Genomic DNA, 19,673 nt, shown 5'->3' on the forward strand with positions numbered 1-19,673 from the left:
GGGTCGGGGAAGCCGGCCGAGAGGAAGGAGCCGGGCCGCCGAGGAGGGAGAGCCTGCGTGGCCTGCGCCAGCTCGTCTGCAGGGAAATGGCCCGGGCCCGGTGCCGGCACCACACCTCCCTGGGCAGAGGGAAGGCGGCCTCGGTGAGGAGAGCGGGGGAGGACGGGCTCCCGGGAGGGTGTGGGAGAAGGACTTGCTGAGTCGGTGAGGGGTCTGCTGGGGACCAGCACGAGGGCTGGGCTGGTGAGCAGAGAGCAGACACACCCTGTCCTGGACGGGGTCCTCATCTCCAGTCGAGCCCACGGTTGGAGTCATGCTTTAGAGCCACGTGTCCGCAGAGCCGACTGAAAGCCCGTTGCTGTGTGGGTGCAGAGGATCCCGGGACGGTACAGAGCAGCTTCGGGTGAAGACGTGCTCCGTGGAGGTGGGGCGTGGCCTCGGGACGGGGGGTGGGGGGGGAGGGTCACTGAGTCCGCTGAGATGGTGCGGGAGGGAGGGACAGAGCCCTGAGACAGCCGGGCTGCGGCCCCTCGGAGCTCTCCGGCTTCACAGGGACCCTCTGTCCAGCCAGGCGGCAGCAGTGCAGATGCTCCTGGCGTCCCCCCCGTAGCTGCTCCGTGTCCCCCTACAGGGGGTGGGGGGACAGTTCAGTGAGCTTCAGAGCCTGTTGGCCTGGGTGGGACACGGTGCACGTGTGACCCCTGCAGGAAGGGACGGCGTCCGAGGTCTGCCCGCGCCGCGCTGGGCCCTGCCTTGCGTGGAAGTGTGCACCAGTCTCTCGTTACTTGCAGAATTCCTGTCAGACTACTTGCGGCAGCCCTTCGGCAGGGGGGGTCCCCCTTGGGAGGGGGCCTGTCGTGGTCGGAGGTCCGATCCACAGCAGGATCATCGCCAGAGCGGCCCTCACCTCCGGGTCACCGCTGGCCCTGCGGCCAGCCGGCAGCGCGCACGGAGACCACGGCGGCCCGGGCACCTGCCTGCGCCTCCCTCTCGGCCTCCCCGAGAGCAGTTCGTGCTGCTGCGGTCCCCTGGCGGGTCCCTGGGGAGGCTCCCCTCGTTCCCACACGTATGCAAACCTTAAGAGTTCCTGTGTCCCATCGCTTTTGCCAGCTCCTCAAAGGCACTCCCCCCTGAACTTACAATCTGCCGTAACCCCTGAGGGGCCTCCGCTTGAGGCCGCGGCAGCCGTCAGGAGGGGAAGCGGGGCTCGGTGACCTTCACCAAGACTGCCCGCAGCTTGGCCACCCTTTGGAGGACAGCGTGTCTCGGGCGTGGGGTGGCCCTCCCACGTCTGGCTATTCGAGCTTGGACAAGGTGCTTACCTCTGTCAGCTTCCATTTCCTCATCTCAAGAAAATGTCTAAACATGGGGTTCTACCGGTGTTTCCCTGGCAGGACGGCTGGGAGGAATAAAGGAGTGAGCAGTGCCTGGCGGCAGCCTTCTATACACGGACCATTCAGAAAGCCTGTGGGCATCTGTTGGAAAGGCTGCTTTACACTCATCTCTGCGAGCCTTTGGGACACAGTGCATTGTACCCGAGGGGCCCCAGAGTGACCCTCAGGACTGCGGGAGGGGACGCCGAGCCCCACAGGCCCGAGGGCATCAGGATCGCCGTTTAGGAGCTTCCGCGGGAAGCGGTGCCAAGGGTGTCCTGCTGGAAATGGCAGCGATGACAGGGCTTTGGGGTGGCCTCTCAGGTCCTGGGGCGTCAGTGGCTGGCGTCCAGTCAGGAACTGGGCTGGGAGATGACGGGCCCCGTGTGGCAGTGTCCACAGAGGACCCGTGGGGGTCTGGGAGAAGGACCCGCACCGGAGTCGGGGTGGAGCAGGGCGAAGAGACAGCAGCTCCTGTTTGCAGATCCTTCGTCTTCTCTCTCCCCGACTCGTGTGACCCGGGAAGATGGGGACTTCGCTCTGTTCTTCTCTTCCAGTGGTAATTAAGCCATCTCTTGACATATGAACTAGCCGTGAAAACATCTGCAAGGTCATTTAAAATCACGGTCTGCTTCTACAAAGCCGCTTTAAGCCTGTCGTTGCACCTGCAGTGCTGGATTGGGGGTACGGGACACGCACGGGAGTCGCGGCCCACGTGGGACTGTCCGCGTTAAAGAGCGCCGTCCTCAGTGGCCTTCTCGCCATCCTTAATTTAGGCACTTTTCTTTCAAGTGAATTATTTAAGGAACAGCTTACAGCGAGATGCTTTTGTGGGGTGAGGAAGCACATCACGCCACCTGCCTCTCGTGGAGACTGTCTAGTGCTTGTGTTTAACGTGTCATGGGGTGCGTGGAGGTGAGCAGGGGTGCAGTCACACAGAAGGGTTCCGCCCTGAGAAAGCACGCTCACCTGCGGGTAATGTGGGCGGCGAGGCCCCAGCGAGGCACACCTGCCCAGGTGACGGCAGTGGTGCCTCCACAGGGCCGCTCGGACCACTGCTCTTCTGTCCTCCACCCGCATTTCTTTCACTCCACCAGGACTGCAGCCACCTAACTCCATTTCTCCATTCCCGGAAGCATCTGCTGGCCTGGGGTTTCTAAGAAAGCGTTCATCTGCACACACGTTTCAAGCACAGGATAAATAAGACTTACAGCTGCTGCTTCTCCCTGCCCTATGGGAAGACTCTAAGTACATTTCATACATCTAAAAACCTGAGCTTTGCAAGAAAAAGGGGTAATATAAACTGAAGGCGTATCATTTTTAATAGTACAGCTTGTGACTTTTCTTCCTGTATGATCTCATGTTTTTACTTGCTTCCCTTTTTTCTAGGTTGTTACAAGAAGGAACCAAGTATTAAGTTTTGCTTTCAATGGAGGACATGATGATGGTGATGGTTGGCGACATCAGAGAGGTGTTCCTTGTGCCGCCTGGCAGGCAGTGTAGCAGTTCTCAGTGTGGCCCAGGCCAGCGACATGCCTGGGCGTCCCGGAGACCCTTTCAGGGTCCACTTTGGTAATTACCCCGACACTGCACTGTTCACTCTACCGTGAGTGCACAGCAGAGTCACGAGGCTGTGGGCGTGCGATCGCACAGGGATGGAGCACAGAGCCTGCCACTCATCTCTGACTTGTTTTAGAAAATACTATTTTCATTAAATGTATTAGTAAACATTTTTTTTAAAGTCTCGGTTTAAATTCTTTTTTTTTTTTTTAAATCCTTAAGCCAACTATTTTTTTTATCATTAAGTTATTTTTGGCTGTGTTGGGTCTTCGTTGCTGCGCGCGGGCTTTCTCTAGTTGCGGCGAGCGGGGGCTACTCTTTGGTGTGGTGCGCGGGCTTCTCACTGCAGTGGCTTCTCTTGTTGCGGAGCATGGGCTCTAGGCACACGGGCTTCAGTAGTTGTGGCTCGTGGGCTCTAGAGCGCAGGCTCAGTCGTTGTGGCTTGCGGGCTTAGTTGCTCCGCGGCATGTGGGATCTTCCCGGACCACCGCTCGAACCCGTGTCCCCTTCATTGGCAGGCGGATTCTCAACCACTGCGCCACCAGGGAAGCCCCTCGGTTTAAATTCTTAACAAGGTTAACATCAGTAGATAGAGGCCACAGAACAGAAGCTCTTTGGGTCCTGAGAGTGTAAAGGGGTCTTGAGACCCACTGGCGCTGAGTGGTGAGCGTGCTTTGGGCTCTCACTCCCTGGACGGGTATCGCCCCCGCCATGCTCTGGGGCTATTTGGGTAAACCTTCGTTTCTTCATCTGTAAAATGCAAGTGTTACTGCTGCTTCTCTCATAAGACTCTCAAGAGGTTTCAATGCAGTAATCTCGATAAAGCAGATTATTATCTTAATGATGGGAAAAAAGAAAGACTAAAGCAAATAGTATCTGAACAATTTCCTAAATGTTTTCTACTCGCGAAGGCTTTCACAGTAACAGACCAGTGTCACAAGGAAAAATGGAGGTGTTTTCCAGTTATTGGCCAAATTCTCTATGTCTCAGTAATAAAATAGGATTTTTAAAACTAGAATGAGCTTTCCACATTTTAAAATTCAGATTTAGTTTTAGTTCTAGATGTTGGATCTAGAACATTTACTTCTCGCTCTATTAAGTAAAATGCTTTGAATTAAAATATAGAAATGGAAAGAGGGTGTAACTGGAAAAATAAGATTGATTTATTTTCCTTTTTGAAATTTTTCTGAACATTGAAGTATATGCCTTAGTGGAACCAAGAACCTAAAACATTAATGAGGAAAATGAAACATTTCTTGAAATAATGGCTAATTTCCTGGTATTATGGTGCGATCACTGGCTGTAATTTAATCAACTTGTAACTCTGTGGTGATGACCAGTTGATCACACATGTCTGTGTGATAAAGAGCACACGTCCATTTTGGATGTATCTGTGGGGTCCAGGTGTGAAGTGGGAGCATGTCTACAGCCATTATTTGCAGAGCGGGGTCATCATACCACAGCCTCCATAATTTTCAGTTCAGTTTCAAACCTGTGGACCAGTAACCCTCTATAGTTTTACGTGGGATATACTCCTGGATATGCTCTTCTTGGTATTTTATTTTAATGATTGAAATATTTTCTGCATTTATTTGACTCATCCTGGAAATACTTTAAAGGGTTGTTACAGTGAAAAGTCTTTCTCCATACACTGACTGCTACAATAGTAGGAGAAAAACTTACCATTAATTTCCAAACAGTGGAAAAGTATTGTCCTTGTTTATTTGAAATTTGAAAATAGAATAAACATAATTTGAAAATTAAATATCATAAGTAAAAATTGTGGACAGTTCAAATACATATATTTGATTTTTCCTTTCAAATTAACAAGCTTATTTGAAATAGTAAATTTCACATCCTCGAGGTGAAATGTAATCATCGTGTTTTTTGGAGATCAGCTCTTTCTGATGATCCCAGAAACATGTTTGTGCAACTGATAAGCTTACCACAGTATTCTAGTGCTAAGTTGTACTATTTAATATATAAACAGTTTATCCCCAATGTTGTGTTCTGGGCTTGTTATGCAAAATCCTATGTAAATTACGAATTAAATTGTACTATATTTCTTGACTAATCCCTTTTCCATCTGAACGTAAGTTTGGCAGTCTTCTCCTGGTGTGACTTGCCTTACTGGTAACCGTCACCGGCTAGCAACTCAGCCAAACAGAATGTGTAAATAGATTCTTTAACAGCCAGCTGCCCGTGACAGTGCCGAGACCCGTGCTGTCTTCCCAGGCTCCCTCCCAGGCCCTTGCTGGGGTTTCTAGTTTCTAATTTTAGAGGGGCTGGAGGTTTCAGGTAGAAGAGGTCGCGGGCGGGGACCAGTAATGCTGTCATTTGGGTGCGTTGGCAGAGTCTGCGGGCCGGAGTCCCTTCAGAAATGCTAACTCCCCTGTGGCTCCTGGGACAGCAGACCACCCGCCACGAGGCACGGGAACTCCTCTTCCCCCATGGGTCGGGGGGACTGTGGGGCCTTCAGCGGGGAGGGGGCAGAGGAATGCCCTTCCGACTTGGGCGGGTGATGGGGGGCAGGCACTCAGCATTTACTCTCCTGCCTCAGAGGTCTGGCGGATTATAGCCTCCCAAGTCCCCAGGCTTCTGGGCTGGGACAAGACATGGGGGGGACTGGGAGAATCCCAGTGACCAGTCTGGTCAGATGTGCTGGGCAAACTGAGGACTCTCACTTTCTCTTGGGGGAAAGTGCTCAGTCTCTGCTGGTGTGGGTGGTGGAGGCTACTTACCCCCATCACCCCTGCCCAAAGACTGTCCTTCTCCGTTAGTGTGATGGCTCAGACGCGGCTCTGGAACCCCGTTGCTGGTACTGAGGCTCATCTCCATCCCATTGGAGCCGTGTGTTGTTGGGAGGTGTTTCCGCACCTAAGCCCCCATTTTCTAGTAGATTGGAGATAGTCAGAGGGGTCAGGAGAGTGCCTGCCACGTAGCACGTCAGTCACATCCCTTAGCTGTTATAATTATGAGATGCCAATCCACACTCACCTCCGACCCTCACCCTTCAACTGTCATTACTTCTGAAGCAGCCTAAGAATTAGGAAATCGGAAGGAGAGAAACCCAGTCGCTGATGCGGTTACAGCTTTTGAACTGCTGGGGACCCTACTCAAATCGCTGGGCATCCAGCTACCGCTGGGCTGTGCCTGCAGAAGTGGTACCATAGCCCCCTCCTTGTCCTCCGGCCTCCAGCCCACCCCCACCCCCCCATCTTCACTGGCTTCACCTCATCTCCTGCCCTCCACACTCCCGGCAGGAGTGTCCACCTGCTGCCACGGCTAACATACCTAGTCCACACCCACCCAGAAATACCTGGAATAAAATGCACGTGTGATTTCGGGACCTACGACACATATCTTATGACCTAAACGGTCTCAAACGTATTCACCCAGGGCTATGGGAGGAGACAGGTTGCCTCGAGGCCCTGGTGGGGAAGGGGAGAAGGTCCATGTCTGGAAGCTGTGTTTGCATATTTTATGGAGAAGAGGTAAACGGGGGGTGGTGGGGTGGTGGTGGTGGTTTTGAGGGTGCTGGTGGAGATGATGGGGCCTAAACCTACCCCCACCCCCAGCCGTCATGAGAAATGTTTCTGGTCACCTATCAAGTTTCCTTCTTGGGGTGCCTGACCCAGTGGGAACACATCAGAGTAGGCAGGGGGGAAAGTGACCGGTGCCCTCGTGGCCACCGACCACAGAGAGGTGCCGGTGCCACGACAGGAGCGTTCAGAGAGCTGGGCGGGGCCGCTGGGGCCGTTGGTCACATACGAGTGTACCCACATTTGAATGCTCTTAGCTAAGCTGGGGCCATGCCCCACACAACCTACTTACGTTCCTGGGTTAGCCCAGAAGAGCATATCCTATGGAAAATGTTTTTTTGCAGATCTAAACAACCGACAGTTCTCCATAAGTAATGCAGGGACTGCTTGTATGAAACTTTGACTTTATGACGTATTGCTCTGTAATTATTCACTGAATTATTCATGTATTCAACAAACGTTTGAATATCGAAGGAGTGTTTTCGTGTCTCTACCACTAGAATCTAAGTTGACGGTGAAGCTGTCTCATTCATTCTGAACCACTGCTGCAGCAATAAATACTCTCCTTTGCTCACAGGAATCACTCCTGAAAAGAACTTAATGTCTGGTACTTCCTATATCATGATTTCACTGAAACTGGTCTATTTTGCCTATTCAGGGAAAACTAGGTTTTTAATTTTAAAATGACAGTCTTTCAGCAGTGGCATCAACATTATATAAAAGCAAAAGCAGGAAGATTCCCTGAAATGTCTTTTCCCCACCTCTGAGCTCCAGCCAGCTTTCTCCTCCGACACCGGACTGCAAGGCCGGCCCGGCCAGAGGTACCACCCGCCGCCGCCGCCTGGCCTACCATCTTAAAGGCACCGAGAGGCTACTCAGGATTTTCTCTCCAACGTGCAAGGACTCCGCCTAGGGCTTAGGACACGCCCGGCTCTCCCCGCCTCTGGTGGATTAAAACTAGCCCCTGGCGGTGGAAGGCCAGCTGGGAGCCTCGCCCGGTCCAGTCGCTCGTGACACCAGCCGGGCGCAGCGGCTCCTCGCCCCGCCGCGTCCTCGGCCACCGCGCTCGGCTCCTTCTCCCGCCGGCGCGTCTGGCTCGGCGTGGCCCGGGCGGACGGTGCTCTGCCCGCCGAGCCAGGCGAGGAGACCCGAGTCGGGGCAGAGCCCCCGGCCCCAGAAGGGAGGGAGGGAGGAAGGAGAGAGGGGTGCCTTGGCGTGAAGCCCTGGCTGTGGGCGCCGGGACGTGAGGAAGCCGGAGATGCTGCGGCCGGACCGAGGTGGGTGCGGAGCGAGGACGAGGGCCAGACCCCGGCCACCCACGGGGAGGGCTCTGAGCCCCGCGCACGGAGACTAAAGCCGCCCCTCTCCTTCCAGGGCGCTGACGACCCGCCGGCCTGGCAGCACCATGCCGTTCCCGCCCCTGCAGCCGCCGCCGCCCACCCCCGCCCCGGGGGTCCCGGCCGCGCGCCCACCGCCCCGGAAGCCGGGCGCCACCCGCAAGGCGGCCGTGCCCGCCTGCGCCCCGCCGGGGCCCTTGCCGCCCGCCGCGGCCGCGGAGAAGAGACGGCCCCCCGAGCGACCCCCGGTGGTGCTGTCCAGCTCCTGGCCCTCCGCCACCCTGAAGAGGCCGCCGGCCCGCCGCGACCCCGGCCCGGCCTCCCCGCGCGCCCCGCCCCCGTCCGCGCCCGGCCGCCCGCGCGCCCCAGCTCCGTGCACGCCCCGGCCGGCCGGCTCCGGCGACGGCCCCGCGGGGGTCGCCACCTCCGGGGCCGGGCCCGACGCAGCCCTGCGCTTCTCCCTGAGCCTCACGCCCGAGGCCGTGCTGGTCATCCAGCGGCGCCACCTGGAGAAGCAGTTGCTGGCGCGGCCCCGTCGGGCGGCGCCCGCGCCCTCGACCGACGCCGGGCGCCCGCTCGCCCCCTGGCCCCGGGCCCGGGCCGCAGGCCTCGGCCGCCGCCCGCTGCTGCCCAGCGGCCTGCAGGGCCCCGACCCCGGCCCACGGCCCGCTGACCTGCGCCCGCTGCTCAAGGTGTCGCTGCTCAACGAGCGGCACAAGTACGACGACGTGGAGTACGAGGAGGAGGTCGCGGCCGCCGACGAGGGCCTGGTGCGCAAGTGCACCGAGTGGCTGCGCGGCGTGGAGTCGGCGGCCGCCGCGCGCGAGCGGGCGGGGCCCCTGGACGCGCTGCCGCACCTGAGCTCGCTGTGACCGCGCCCCCGGGGGGACTCGGCCTCGCTGACGCCCCGCGCCCCTCCCGGCAGCCGAGGGGCCCACGCGGGACGCGGCCCACCTCCCGCGGGGGCGGACGGCCGCCGACCTCTCCCTGCCGCACGCCGGGGCCTATGGGTCTGCCTTCTGCACCTGCGGGCCTCTTCCACGCCCACAGGTGTCCTCGGGGCTCGTGGTGGGGGGGGGATGAGCGGGGGTGAAGGTGCCTCTCAGCTCCCACTCCTAAGGTTCGCGTAGGTCCCGGAGACCCTCCACGGGGCGCGGGCCCCCGTCTGTGGGTGTCGCTCTGCGGGTGCGCTACGCCAGGTGCCCTGGTCCGAGCAGTGGGTGACAGCCACGTGTGGGTGCGGGGCGAACCAGGAGGGTGGCCGTCTGGTGCAGAGCTGGACATGGTGCTGCACTTAGGATTTTGCTTCTGCTGAGTAGAAACATGTCCCGGGGACTGGAGGGTCTGGGGGCTCAAGTGAACCGAACTTCCCAACGGGAAGGGGGAGGGTAGTGACCACCAGGAAGGTCCGCCTGGAGAGTGGGCGCTGTGACGGGCACAGTGCTCGGTGGTCACAACACTGACTCGTGGGGGCTTTCGAGCCCATGTACACACACTCACATGCTTACACTCACACACACGCACTCAGCTCTCACACTCATACTCGTGCTCTCATGCACACTTACCTCACACTCATGCTCCTACAGGCACACATCCTCACACTCACACTGGTTCACATGCATGCTCTTGCCGGCAGTCCTGTCTCCACTCACAAACCTCACACGCGCGCGCACACACACAAGGCTTTCTGAAGCACAGCTGCGGGAATTGTTTTCAGCGTCTGGGGTAAGGTGTGAGCCGGAGCGAGGCTCAGCTTCTGGAAAATGCATCCTCTGTACTTGAAGTGCTGCTCACAAATGTCTTTTGTGCTACAGAAAGGAAGGGTAGGCAGAGGGAGGGGGCAAAGTGCAGAGAGCTGGACCCAGACGCAGGACAAGATGTGCCGGGCCAGAGAGCCGCTTGTTTAGGGAGAGAAGTGGGGAGTGCAGAGCAGATGTGTGTTTTCAGTATTTTTAACCGCTGTGTGAAAATCAGTGACGTGGTGGCTTTGTACATTTGTATATAGTGATTTGAGAAAAGGAAATTTCTATTATTTGAACAAAGGGTGAGACTCTTCTGCCTTTCAGGGGTCATGTTCTTCTCCACTAACTCCAGGCTGATTTTTCTAGATTTGTTTTTTTCCATGCATCTATTTCACTCGAAGGTTGAGAAGGGGGAAAAATGTTATAATCAGATAAAGCTCGTTATAGAACAGTGTAATGTATTACCTCAGTTTTGGACTTATTTTGTAAAAGTTAATGACTAGTTTGATGTTTATCTCATTAGACTTTAATGTGTCAAGTCTTGATTATATTTACATTGAAGCTTTACATTTTTAAAAACCAGTTTGTATTTTTCTTGTGGAGATCTCTGCTCTAATCTCGCTCTCTCGGGCCAGGCACAAGTCTAGGTAGACACGGAGCATCTAATTTTGTGGGAGCTAGATCAGCCGCCAGATGAGATGCAAAACCAAATACCCCGCCCGCTGAATAGCTTGCCTCCTGTTTGAATGCACAGAGCTAGACCGTCTTTTATTTTAAATGAGTGTATTACTACCAGAGAGGCAAAGTCAGCAATCGTTCGGAGGTGAAATTAAGACACGTGTCTCATGAATGCTCCGGGCACCCCCGGTGGCGTCTGCAGAGCTGGGTCCTGGGGGAGAAATGAAAGCTCGTTCTGGACGTCAACCAGCAGGTTGAGAGTGAACTGTGAATTCAAGGTGGGCAGAGTCGTAACTTGCTCTCATTTGCACTTAGCGCAAATACCGGTGATTAAGAGGCCCAGGGTCCTGCCCATCGTGACGATAACAGCATTTTAAAGACTTTGCTAAAGGAATCGACGTTTGCAGAGCATCTTTCTGCGTCTGCCCGTGTGTGTCTGGGTCCTGCTGCTGCTCATGCGTGGTCTCTGTGCCCCTGTGTTATCCTTTGTCTGTTTCCCTCTCCTCACCCTCCCCCCTTCTCTGGGCTCCTAGCCCCATCTCGCTCTTAACTGGCAGCAGTAAGACATCACACACATTTTTCTCCCTTGCGACGTCGGGTAGAGTTGTGTGCCTTGTTCGTCACTTTAAAAGCAGATGTGTGGAACGTTTATACTACGCTGGTTGACGACCCTCAGTAAAACGCGAGAAAGCTTCTACACATGACACGTGACGTCTGTTCATGTTGTAACTGATGTTTTGAGGATGTTTTCTAAGTCACTGTGCTGCAGCTTCTTAATGCTTAAATAAAAGAGAAATTTGATGACTGTATTTCTTTTTAGGAGGATATTAAACACTGATCAGGAAGAGATCACCGAGATATTTAGAGATCTTCTGAGGGAATTCCCTGGCGGTCCAGTGGTTAGGATTCAGTGCTTTCACTGCCAAGGGCGAAGGTTCGATCCCTGGTCAGGGAACTAAGATCCCACAAGCTGAGCAGCGAGACCAAATAAATAAATAAATAAATAAAGTTCATCTGAGATGGTCTCTCCGTGGTGCTGCCCCACCTGGGGCTCTGGAATTTCCAGGGGTTGGCAAAGGGTCATTGGCCTTAATTACTTGCCAGCAGTGACCAGGATTTTAATAATTCTAATGCTAGTCAAAGAGTATTGAAATAAGGTTGGCAACGGTACTCAATCTCCTGTCGTGGCACAGACCCCCCCATGAAAGCTGTATTCAAATATACTCCTAAGGATATGTTGCAGAGCGTCTTGCTGGAAAGCAGGTGCATCTTTTCCGGAAATAGCAGATGCCAGAAATCAGAAACTTCAGTTTTGTGGTTTCACAAGAAATGATACGATTCTGTGGAAGGTGGTGACCTGTGGGATCTGGTTCCATTAAACTGACTCTGAAATTGTAATTTTGTACCTTTGATGTTAGCATGAACATTTCTGCGAACTGTGAAATGAGCAGTAAAAACACTTGCGTGTTACAGACCTGCGCACAAACGCCTTGTCACCAGTGAGGGGCCCAGCGTGACCTGGTTCAGACCAGCACTGCCTTTGTCCAGATGCTGCCCGGTGAAGAGGGCTGCTGTTCCCGTGGCCTGGCATGGTGGCCCTGTGCTCAGCTTAGAGACTGAGCACCTCCCCAGTTTGGTCCAGGAGAATGTTCACTTGGAGGTCACAGGTGGCCTTTGGAGCCGTCCAGCCTGCTGTTCTTTGTCAGCCATCTCTCATTAAATTTCTGCGTCTCCATCTCTTAAGTGTTATGGGGATAAGAGGACACGGTGGATCCTGGTAAGGATTATGCTGAGGTGTGTGTGTGAAGCGTTTGGGACCACACGGTGCATCCCCAGCTCAAGGTCAGCTGTAATTACTACTTCAGAGAATCTTTACTCTCCAGAAACATGATTCTCTGGCACTTATGTGTGCAAAATCAAAACCCTCCCTGGCTAGAGTATTCCGAGATTTTTCTCTCTAACCATTGAATGCACATGTGTGGCGAGGGCTAAAGATTTATTTCCCTGAGGAGTTTAAAATAAAAACCTGTCTTGTGGTTCACCTCCTTAATTCAGACTTACTTCAAGCCAAACACAAAATTTAGCTCTGAGCTTCCTGGTAGCAAAGGCAAAATTTAAAGTAGTGAGCTGTTCATTTCCATATCTAATAACAAGACACACTAACACATTACAAGAGACAAACCTTTTCTTAGAGGAAACTATTTCTGTGTTATGTATATATTTGTATTACATACAATATGGTAGACCGAATCCTTAAATGCAGTTTCCAGAAGATGCATAAATGTTCTTCATATTACTCTTAGTTCTTAATGAAAGCCAATGGGATAATTTAGTTGCATCCTCAGTTGGGCCGTCCCACGTGATGGAGGTGGATTATATGGAAACCTGAAAAAATAATAATAGAGAGTCTTTAGGAAGTAGTTTTAGAGCTGCTTAACTATTTAGCAACAACAAGCCTAAAACACCAGAAAATTGTCTGCAAATCAGCTCCCAAGCTTTTTGGTCTCAAGACCAAAACCTTTAAAAACATATTATGCTTAAAAGTTATTGAAGGAGGCCAAAGAGCTTAAATCTATGTAGATTATATTTCTATCAATACTTCTTGTATTAGAAATACAAGCCAAGACCCTAGAAGAATCTGGGGACCCTCAGAAGCCCCTGGAGCCCGCTTTGAGAACCACTCGTTTCCACCATGTGTATCCTCAGTTCCTGCTGCCTGTCATCTCTGCGGGGGGTGGAGGCCTACGTCTGAAATCCTGGGGAAGCATTTGAAGACACAGACCATCCAAACCCCATCTAGATGTCCTAATTCAGCAGACCTCAGGCGGGGCCGACTCAGACAGCAGGACCAGCTTCGGGGCAGCTCGGGGCCCAGCAGCCTCAGACAGCAGCTCTCGGGGGCTCTTGCTCCGGCAGAAGGGAACCTGGCAGCCGCGTGGCCTGCAGGGACCACCGTGGGCGACTCAGGCCGACTGCGTGTCGCCACCACTGCCGCCGCCCTTCTGCGTTCTGAAACCCACGTGCGGTGTTAGATTCCCTCTGCCTGAAATGGCCGCAGCGCGCTCTACCTGGTGGAGACGCGCGGGAGAAGACAGAGCCGGGCCTTGCGGCCTCTGCGGGATTCCCGGGGGGGCCTCCCCATGTGCCCCAGGTGGAGCCTCTGCCAGTAGGAGGCTCGGGATGCAGCCCCGGCTGCAAGGACACAGCAGCCTTCTCTCCATCTGCAGATGTAGATGAGTCCTAGAGGGGAAAGCAACTCACACCAGCACCTGTACCACCACCCAGTTGTAGAGCTGACCTCATACCCGGGTCTCCGGATTCAACTTCTTAACCTTCACACAGAGGGTCCAGTGAATGTGGAGGGCACGTGGGCGAGCGTGGGGAGGACCCTCACACGGCGCCCCTTCCAGGAACCTCCCTCGGTGGGTTTTGGGAATCTTGAATTTTCCGTGGAGCATAGATTTAAAACCTTTTATAGACAAAGATCACACCAGAAATCAACAAAGTAGGACACTTACAATAGAGAGAACTTACAAAGCCCTAAGTTGGTTCTTTTTAAAGATTAGTTAAAATGAGGGGCTTCCCTGGCAGTCCAGTGGTTTAGACTCCGAGCTTCCACAACAGGGGGCGCGGGTTCGAACCCTGGTCCGGGAACTAAGATCCTGCATTGCTGTGCAGCGTGACCACAAAAAAAAAAAAAAAAAAAGCGTCTAGTGTGACTGATCAAGAGAAAAAAAACGCACAAATCGCCAAGATCAGAAGTAAGAGGAGGGATTTAACTGCAAATCCCACAGATTTTAAAAGGGCAGTTAGACCGGGAGACAGAAGGAGGCCTGCCTTCCCACCCACCGCCGGCAGTGCTGGTCAGAGCAGGCGCTGGCCAGCGTGTTTTCTTAGTGTTTATTAGTGTTCGCTGTTTATTTTAGAAAAAGTTCCTTTCCAAGGTCAGTATCTAGTTTGCGGAACAGTGAAAGCACCTGATATTTGCATGTCTGAGGCACACGTGTTTATTCTGCATTGTGACTCATTTTGCTGCAAGGAGGATTTTGCTTGTTTCCTTAAGCAAAAGATTAAACAGAAAGCCTCCAACGTACAGTCACAAAGACGCTGGAAAAAGTCACTTCCCTTCTGCAAGGAGCGCCTGGTTTGCGGCCACGTCACTCGCCGTGCGGGGCCTCTCCCGTGCCCTGGGCATCCCCCCTCTCTGCCCCGGGGCCGCTCGGGCTCACTCTTCCCCCACAGCAGGCTGTGCTCTGTCGAGCCACTGGGTTGAGTCTCTGCCCTGGTCCCTGGCGCTGTGATCTGCCTGCCTGCAGCCCTGTTTTGCCTTTTTATTGCATCAGTAACAACACTAGCCTTCATTTCCGAGCTCTGACATTCATCACCAGTTTGGATGAAACACTTTGGCCAATTTTATAGACAAAAGGGGCACCTGTGATGTGTCCCAAGCACTCAGGTATGAGTGGCAACAACCAAACTGTGGCCGGTGCTCCCCGCGTGCTGGGGCGGCAGAGGGGGGTGTGCCCGCCCCTACCCCCGGCTGCTGTGTCCCACGCCCACAGGGAAGCGTCCAGGGAAGTCTGCCCAGGACACCTCCTGACCTGGACTCTGTAGTTTCACGAGTTAGTTTCACTCTGTAGTTTCACGAGTCGGGGGGGCCACACCCTTCAGTTATGATGCTTGTGAGGTGTTACAGTCACCTGAGACCCACGGGTGTGTCACACAGCGGAGGGGTTGGGATGGGGTGATGTGGTCTCCAGGCCAAAAACATGAAAACCTTATCCCAGGGACTTGCTGAAAAGGCGCTCTTAGAAGAAACCAACTTTCTGGGTGAAAGAGAAAGCAGACCCTGAGGGAGACTCAGTGACCCTGAGGGTCTCTGTGTCCAGGTGTCACCCGGTGATGCCGGTGGGCTGGCAGCACGGAGCCCAGTGCCTGGCCCATCCCTGGTCCCCACGTTCTCAGTGACCTCTTCGGTCACTGCCTTCCCGGCTTCCCCCTCTGGACCAGGGCGATGGGAGCTCCGGCCGGGGGGCCGGGCCTGGCACGCGGTCACGCGGTGCTCGCCGTCATTGGGCACAGACCCCTGGACATGACCCCGCTGACTACAGCGCCGCACCAGCAGAGAAGGCCCAGCCAGAGAGTGCTGGAACAGTCTCTTAGTGGTGGGGACAGGCCTTCCAACAAAGGGCTCACTCATGACCAAGCACAGCCAGTACCCGCTGCTGTGCTGTCCCGGCGCCTGCAGAGAAACACCACGGGTGATGGAAGGGCCAACGACAGACGATCAGATGATTTCATCCTTGTTATAGAGCACAGCTGTCCTGGGCAGACTGGCCGGCGGGCGCCCACCGCCCCACGGTCGAAGCCACGTTAAGGAGATGGTTTCACCCGCGTCCCTCACTTTCCATCTCCACAGAAGGCATGTCTGAAAGTCAGGGGCACCTTTTCAAGGACGCCTGTCTGTTCTCAGAGCCTAGCAGCTCCTGGCAGAAATTACACCCCCTCTTCCACTAACAACAGAATAGTTGACCAAATTTTAGAAAAAGTGCCCTCAAAATGTTAAATATGCAGCACAAAGAGAAGGGACCCCTCATGGGTAGAAAGGAAAGACGAACAGATGTCCGGGCGAAAACGGAGTTGTGATTACATGAGTGAGTGATGCTTTGCCATTTGTGGTCTTCTAGAATCACCAGTAGATCCTCGTTAGGAAAGTAAATGAGCTGGGAAATGGCCGGAGTTGGCCTGGGGTACAGATGCTCTGCACCGCCCCGTCACTGAGCTAGGAGTGCACGCGCTTACTGTCAGTGGCGTGAAGATTCTAGTTCTGCCCTAAAACGCAGGTAAGTCTACATACAGCTGTGCAGGCAAGGCCGACAGGGGCCTCTCCTGTCCAGGAGAGTGGCCCGTTTGCTCCAGGACAAGCTGTGGGACGTTTTCTCCCAGGGGGTGGAGTGGGGAACACGATGCATCTGAGGAGGTGGAGGGTGGGCGGAGCGTCAGGGCCAGGAGAGGTGGGATGCAGGATCCGGACAGCCGCGTCCACTGTGGCCGTCGTGTCTGCCAGCCCTGCAGGAGGGGCAGGAGAAAGCCAGTGAGCAGGGAGGGGGTGGGCCCGCCGGGGGCAGGCTCTGTAACGTGCCCAGGGGTCCCCGTGGCCCACCCTCCTGGGAAGGGCACAGGCCAGGCGCCCTCCAAAACCTCCCTCGCCCTCATCCTCCGGGTCCAAGCAAACTCTCCAAAGCTTAAGGCAGTTCTGATCCCTCTGTACGGAAAACACCCTGAGTCCGTTTCTCAGGAAACACACCCAAGTCAGTACCATGACATCATTGTTCAAACATATATTTGAGCGTAAGACATGTTTGGGGGCCCCATTCTTGGGAGGGGCGTGAGCAGAGGCTCCGGGCACGCCTGCTGGCGGGGCGCCCGCCTGGGAGCATGCACGCCACGTGTGTTCAGATGCCGGCCCATTGGCCGGGGTGACTGGTATGTCCCGGGCGGCTCTTTCCTTCTGCACAGCAGCACAGCGAGGCTGGCTGTGCCTCAGAGCCCTGACTGTCCGTTAACTGTGAAGAACCATTAACATCCCACACTGAACCGCAGAGAATGAAGGGCTTGTTCGCTCAGCTGGGGCCGCAGAGCCCACTGTTTCCAGAACGTGACCGCTCGCTCTGGTCGGTATTGGTGCTCCTTCAAGAGATCCGGAGCCCCGGTGCTCAGTGCCGCGGATGCCCCCCCAGGGCACGTGCCATCGTGATGTGCTGGTGCTACCAGGCACACACCCAGGGGTCTTCCGGGACCTTGAACGGGTCACGCAGATTTACTCCTGCACGTCGCTGAGCTGTGAGCGGTGTGTGCTAGTGGGTTATGCTGAGCTGGCTCGTGTTCATTTCCCGGTGGTGCTGGAAGGACCCAGAAGCTGTCCCACGTACCATCTGCAATCCCAGATACGTGACGGAGACAGCGATTCTCCCACGTCAACTGAATAGCAGGCGTCGCACAGGAGGATGATTCCGTCGCAGCTTGCTTTATCAGATTTTTAAAAATTATAAAATTACACATGCTGATCGTGACCAAAGATACCAGATTTTTAAAGAAAAAGTTAGGAGTCTGTGTCGCCAGGATGAACCCAGACTGGGTTCCTTCCAGCTTTCTCCACTCGACCTCAGATTTGCTGTTATCTCTGCTGCTGGGGTTACTAACCTGTGCATTTTGCAAAATTAAAAAACTGAAGACAGATGAAATTATGTGGGTTTTTTTGAAAGCTTATTAAAAATATTCATCTGATATTAGAAAAAAAGACTCCCCCATTTGCCCACCAAAAGACTTTGATGGTTACGGGTGTGACTCAAAGGGGCCCCGGGCCCCGGCCATGTGTCAGCAAAACCCTAGGCAAACGTGCTGGTGGTTGTCAAGGTCTCAGCCACTGGGCTGCAAGCTGCCAGGACAGTGGGCTGTTTGAACAGCTGCCCTGGCCGTACTTCCCTGGGGGCCTCATCCGCACCCGTCGGGAGGAGATGGAGGGGAATGCAGTTGCACAAGCACCACACCCACAAACTCCGGGCTTTCCAGGGACGTTCTGCTTCACTGAGGTTCTTCCCCCACGTCGACTTTACCTCCTGTTGGGAGAAATCGAGGGCCACTGCCCAGGTCAGGCCTCTTTCATTTTTCTCCCTCCTCTTGTCTCCTCTGCCGGCTGGAAGGATCCGGAAGGCCCCGATGTACTCCTCCAGAGTAGCCCCTTCCAGCTCATTGCAAATAAATAAGGGACGCTCCGGTGCACAATAAACACAGAGGGAGGAAATGATCGCCTTTGTTCAGAATTCTCTCTGTGTCTTGGTCAAATAATAATATCTTAAAATAACAAAACCACAATAAAGAATGAGCCCAGGGCAGAGTACATACCTGAACTTGTGGATTAAAGCCACCATGGAAACAATCATAAACAGGAGAACCTTTCCCAAGGTCTCCACGATCCCGGCTTCTCAAGAAGTTGGTTTTATTTGCCTATCAACTAATTAGACTGCAGGACCCTCTTCATTTGGCGTTTCCTTTCTCAAAAAACTTAGTATCTTATAAAAGCTTACGATCAAGTACACAGCTTATAATTTACAGTGAACAGAAATACTAGATTTCCCTGCATAGCTATGCAATATTAAAATCAAAAACATAAAGGATCAGTTGGGAGCAAAGACGCAGGGAAGGCTCCCCACGATCCCGTGATCTTGGTCAAAAAGATTAACTCTCTCTTGTCGTCCCTTTTCTTATTTTCTTCAAGCAGGGAAAGAAATAAGATTTAAACAAAAGTATTTCATGCGTTATGTGCTTGGAATTAAATATCAGTTCAAATCTGAACACTGCTGTGGTTCAGATTGAAATTGGGGTTTAATTCTAAGGATGAAAGAGTTTGGATTAACCCTTCCCTAATCTTCCTGTTGCTTTGGAAGTCAGGAAGAACCACGTTTTTCCCCTTAATTAAGATCTGATTGGCCTTCTCAGCTCCTCTAAATGCATTTATTCATACTGTACTCATATTTAACTCCCACCTTAAGTGTGAGGGTCCAAGGAGATTTTAAAGGACAGGTGCTAACGTAGGGGCAGGGGCTGGGAGCTGCTCTGCGCAGGCGCCTGGCTCTGCCCCTCAGGGCTGTCCTAGAGCCGGCAGTTCAATCCCTGGGGCTCCCTTCGTGTCAGGGGCTCTTCTTGCACAACCTCCAGCCCCCAGCGGCTCTCCCGCTGCACTCGTGCTAATGAAAGCAGACGTCACTGTCACACCTGACATCTCAGTGCCCCCTCCAAGCTGGAAGCGTCCCGGCACCCGCAGCAGAGTTACCTCCCTTTCTGCCCCGCTCTCCCCTGACGTGGGCCGTATTCTGCCTTGAGTTGGAGCTATTTTTGCACCGTTCTTTTCTCCCCTCTTAGACACATCCCCGCCAAGGGCAGGAGCTGGGAGCTGTGACTCATCGCTACACACAATACCGGTCCTGTGACACTTGCTTGAACGTTGTCAGTGTGTAAAAATGCCTCTTGAATGAGTGAATAGTGAATGAGTGAGTGAACGCCTTTTGATTAAATGAGCAATCCATCTGGCTCAATTCACTAATCAGAAATCGTTCGTACAACACCCGTAAAAGGGGACTTGGATTCTCCTTTCTCAGCACGTGGAGAAATCTACAGGCAGGTAGGACCACTGAGCAAACGCTTCCGGAGAATCAGCAATGAAATGCTGTTGCTCTGTTCACCAAGTTTTCTACCCACTAGTTCCGACCGTCCCTCTGATCTGTTAGAGTTTTAGGTGGGGTGGGACTACCCATCACCGATAGACGTTAGCTCTCCAGTTAGTACTTGAAAACTCGCCACGTTCACTCTTCAATTATCTTTCACATCCATCTTTACCTAAAGTATTAAGTAGCCAAATGAGATGGTGATCTGACGACTTCT

At 53.8% G+C, this 19,673-nt stretch overlaps 1 protein-coding gene and 2 long non-coding RNA genes across 5 annotated transcripts; 2 read left to right on the forward strand and 1 right to left on the reverse strand.

The window, feature by feature from the left end:
- The first annotated feature begins 460 nt into the window (after window positions 1–460).
- On the forward strand, window positions 461–3,114 carry LOC137204351 (uncharacterized). Of its 3 annotated transcripts, none has more exons than XR_010933564.1 (3): window positions 461–2,288; window positions 2,471–2,666; window positions 2,763–3,114. It is a non-coding gene; the product is annotated as an uncharacterized lncRNA (long non-coding RNA). The 3 variants fall into 3 exon arrangements; XR_010933565.1 differs by having other exon boundaries at window positions 461–2,057; window positions 2,166–2,666; XR_010933563.1 differs by having other exon boundaries at window positions 461–2,666.
- Window positions 3,115–6,889: 3,775 nt separating this feature from the next.
- On the forward strand, window positions 6,890–11,033 carry PRR18 (proline rich 18). Its single transcript, XM_067701570.1, has 2 exons — window positions 6,890–7,752; window positions 7,850–11,033. The coding sequence occupies exon 2, from the start codon at window positions 7,881–7,883 to the stop codon at window positions 8,682–8,684; it is 804 nt and encodes a 267-aa protein (XP_067557671.1). The 5' UTR covers window positions 6,890–7,752; window positions 7,850–7,880; the 3' UTR covers window positions 8,685–11,033.
- A 4,485-nt stretch (window positions 11,034–15,518) lies between these two features.
- On the reverse strand, window positions 15,519–18,511 carry LOC137204920 (uncharacterized). Its single transcript, XR_010933907.1, has 2 exons — window positions 18,138–18,511; window positions 15,519–16,301 (listed from the first exon to the last, which is right to left on the reverse strand). It is a non-coding gene; the product is annotated as an uncharacterized lncRNA (long non-coding RNA).
- Window positions 18,512–19,673: the final 1,162 nt, after the last annotated feature.

The sequence above is a fragment of the Pseudorca crassidens genome, chromosome 13 (genome assembly GCF_039906515.1).
Source record: "Pseudorca crassidens isolate mPseCra1 chromosome 13, mPseCra1.hap1, whole genome shotgun sequence".
Lineage (NCBI taxonomy): Eukaryota > Metazoa > Chordata > Mammalia > Artiodactyla > Delphinidae > Pseudorca > Pseudorca crassidens.

Excerpts from the sequence above, each read along its gene's own strand:
- PRR18 (XM_067701570.1), top strand. The coding sequence starts at position 7,881 with ATGCCGTTCCCGCCCCTGCAGCCGCCGCCGCCCACCCCCGCCCCGGGG.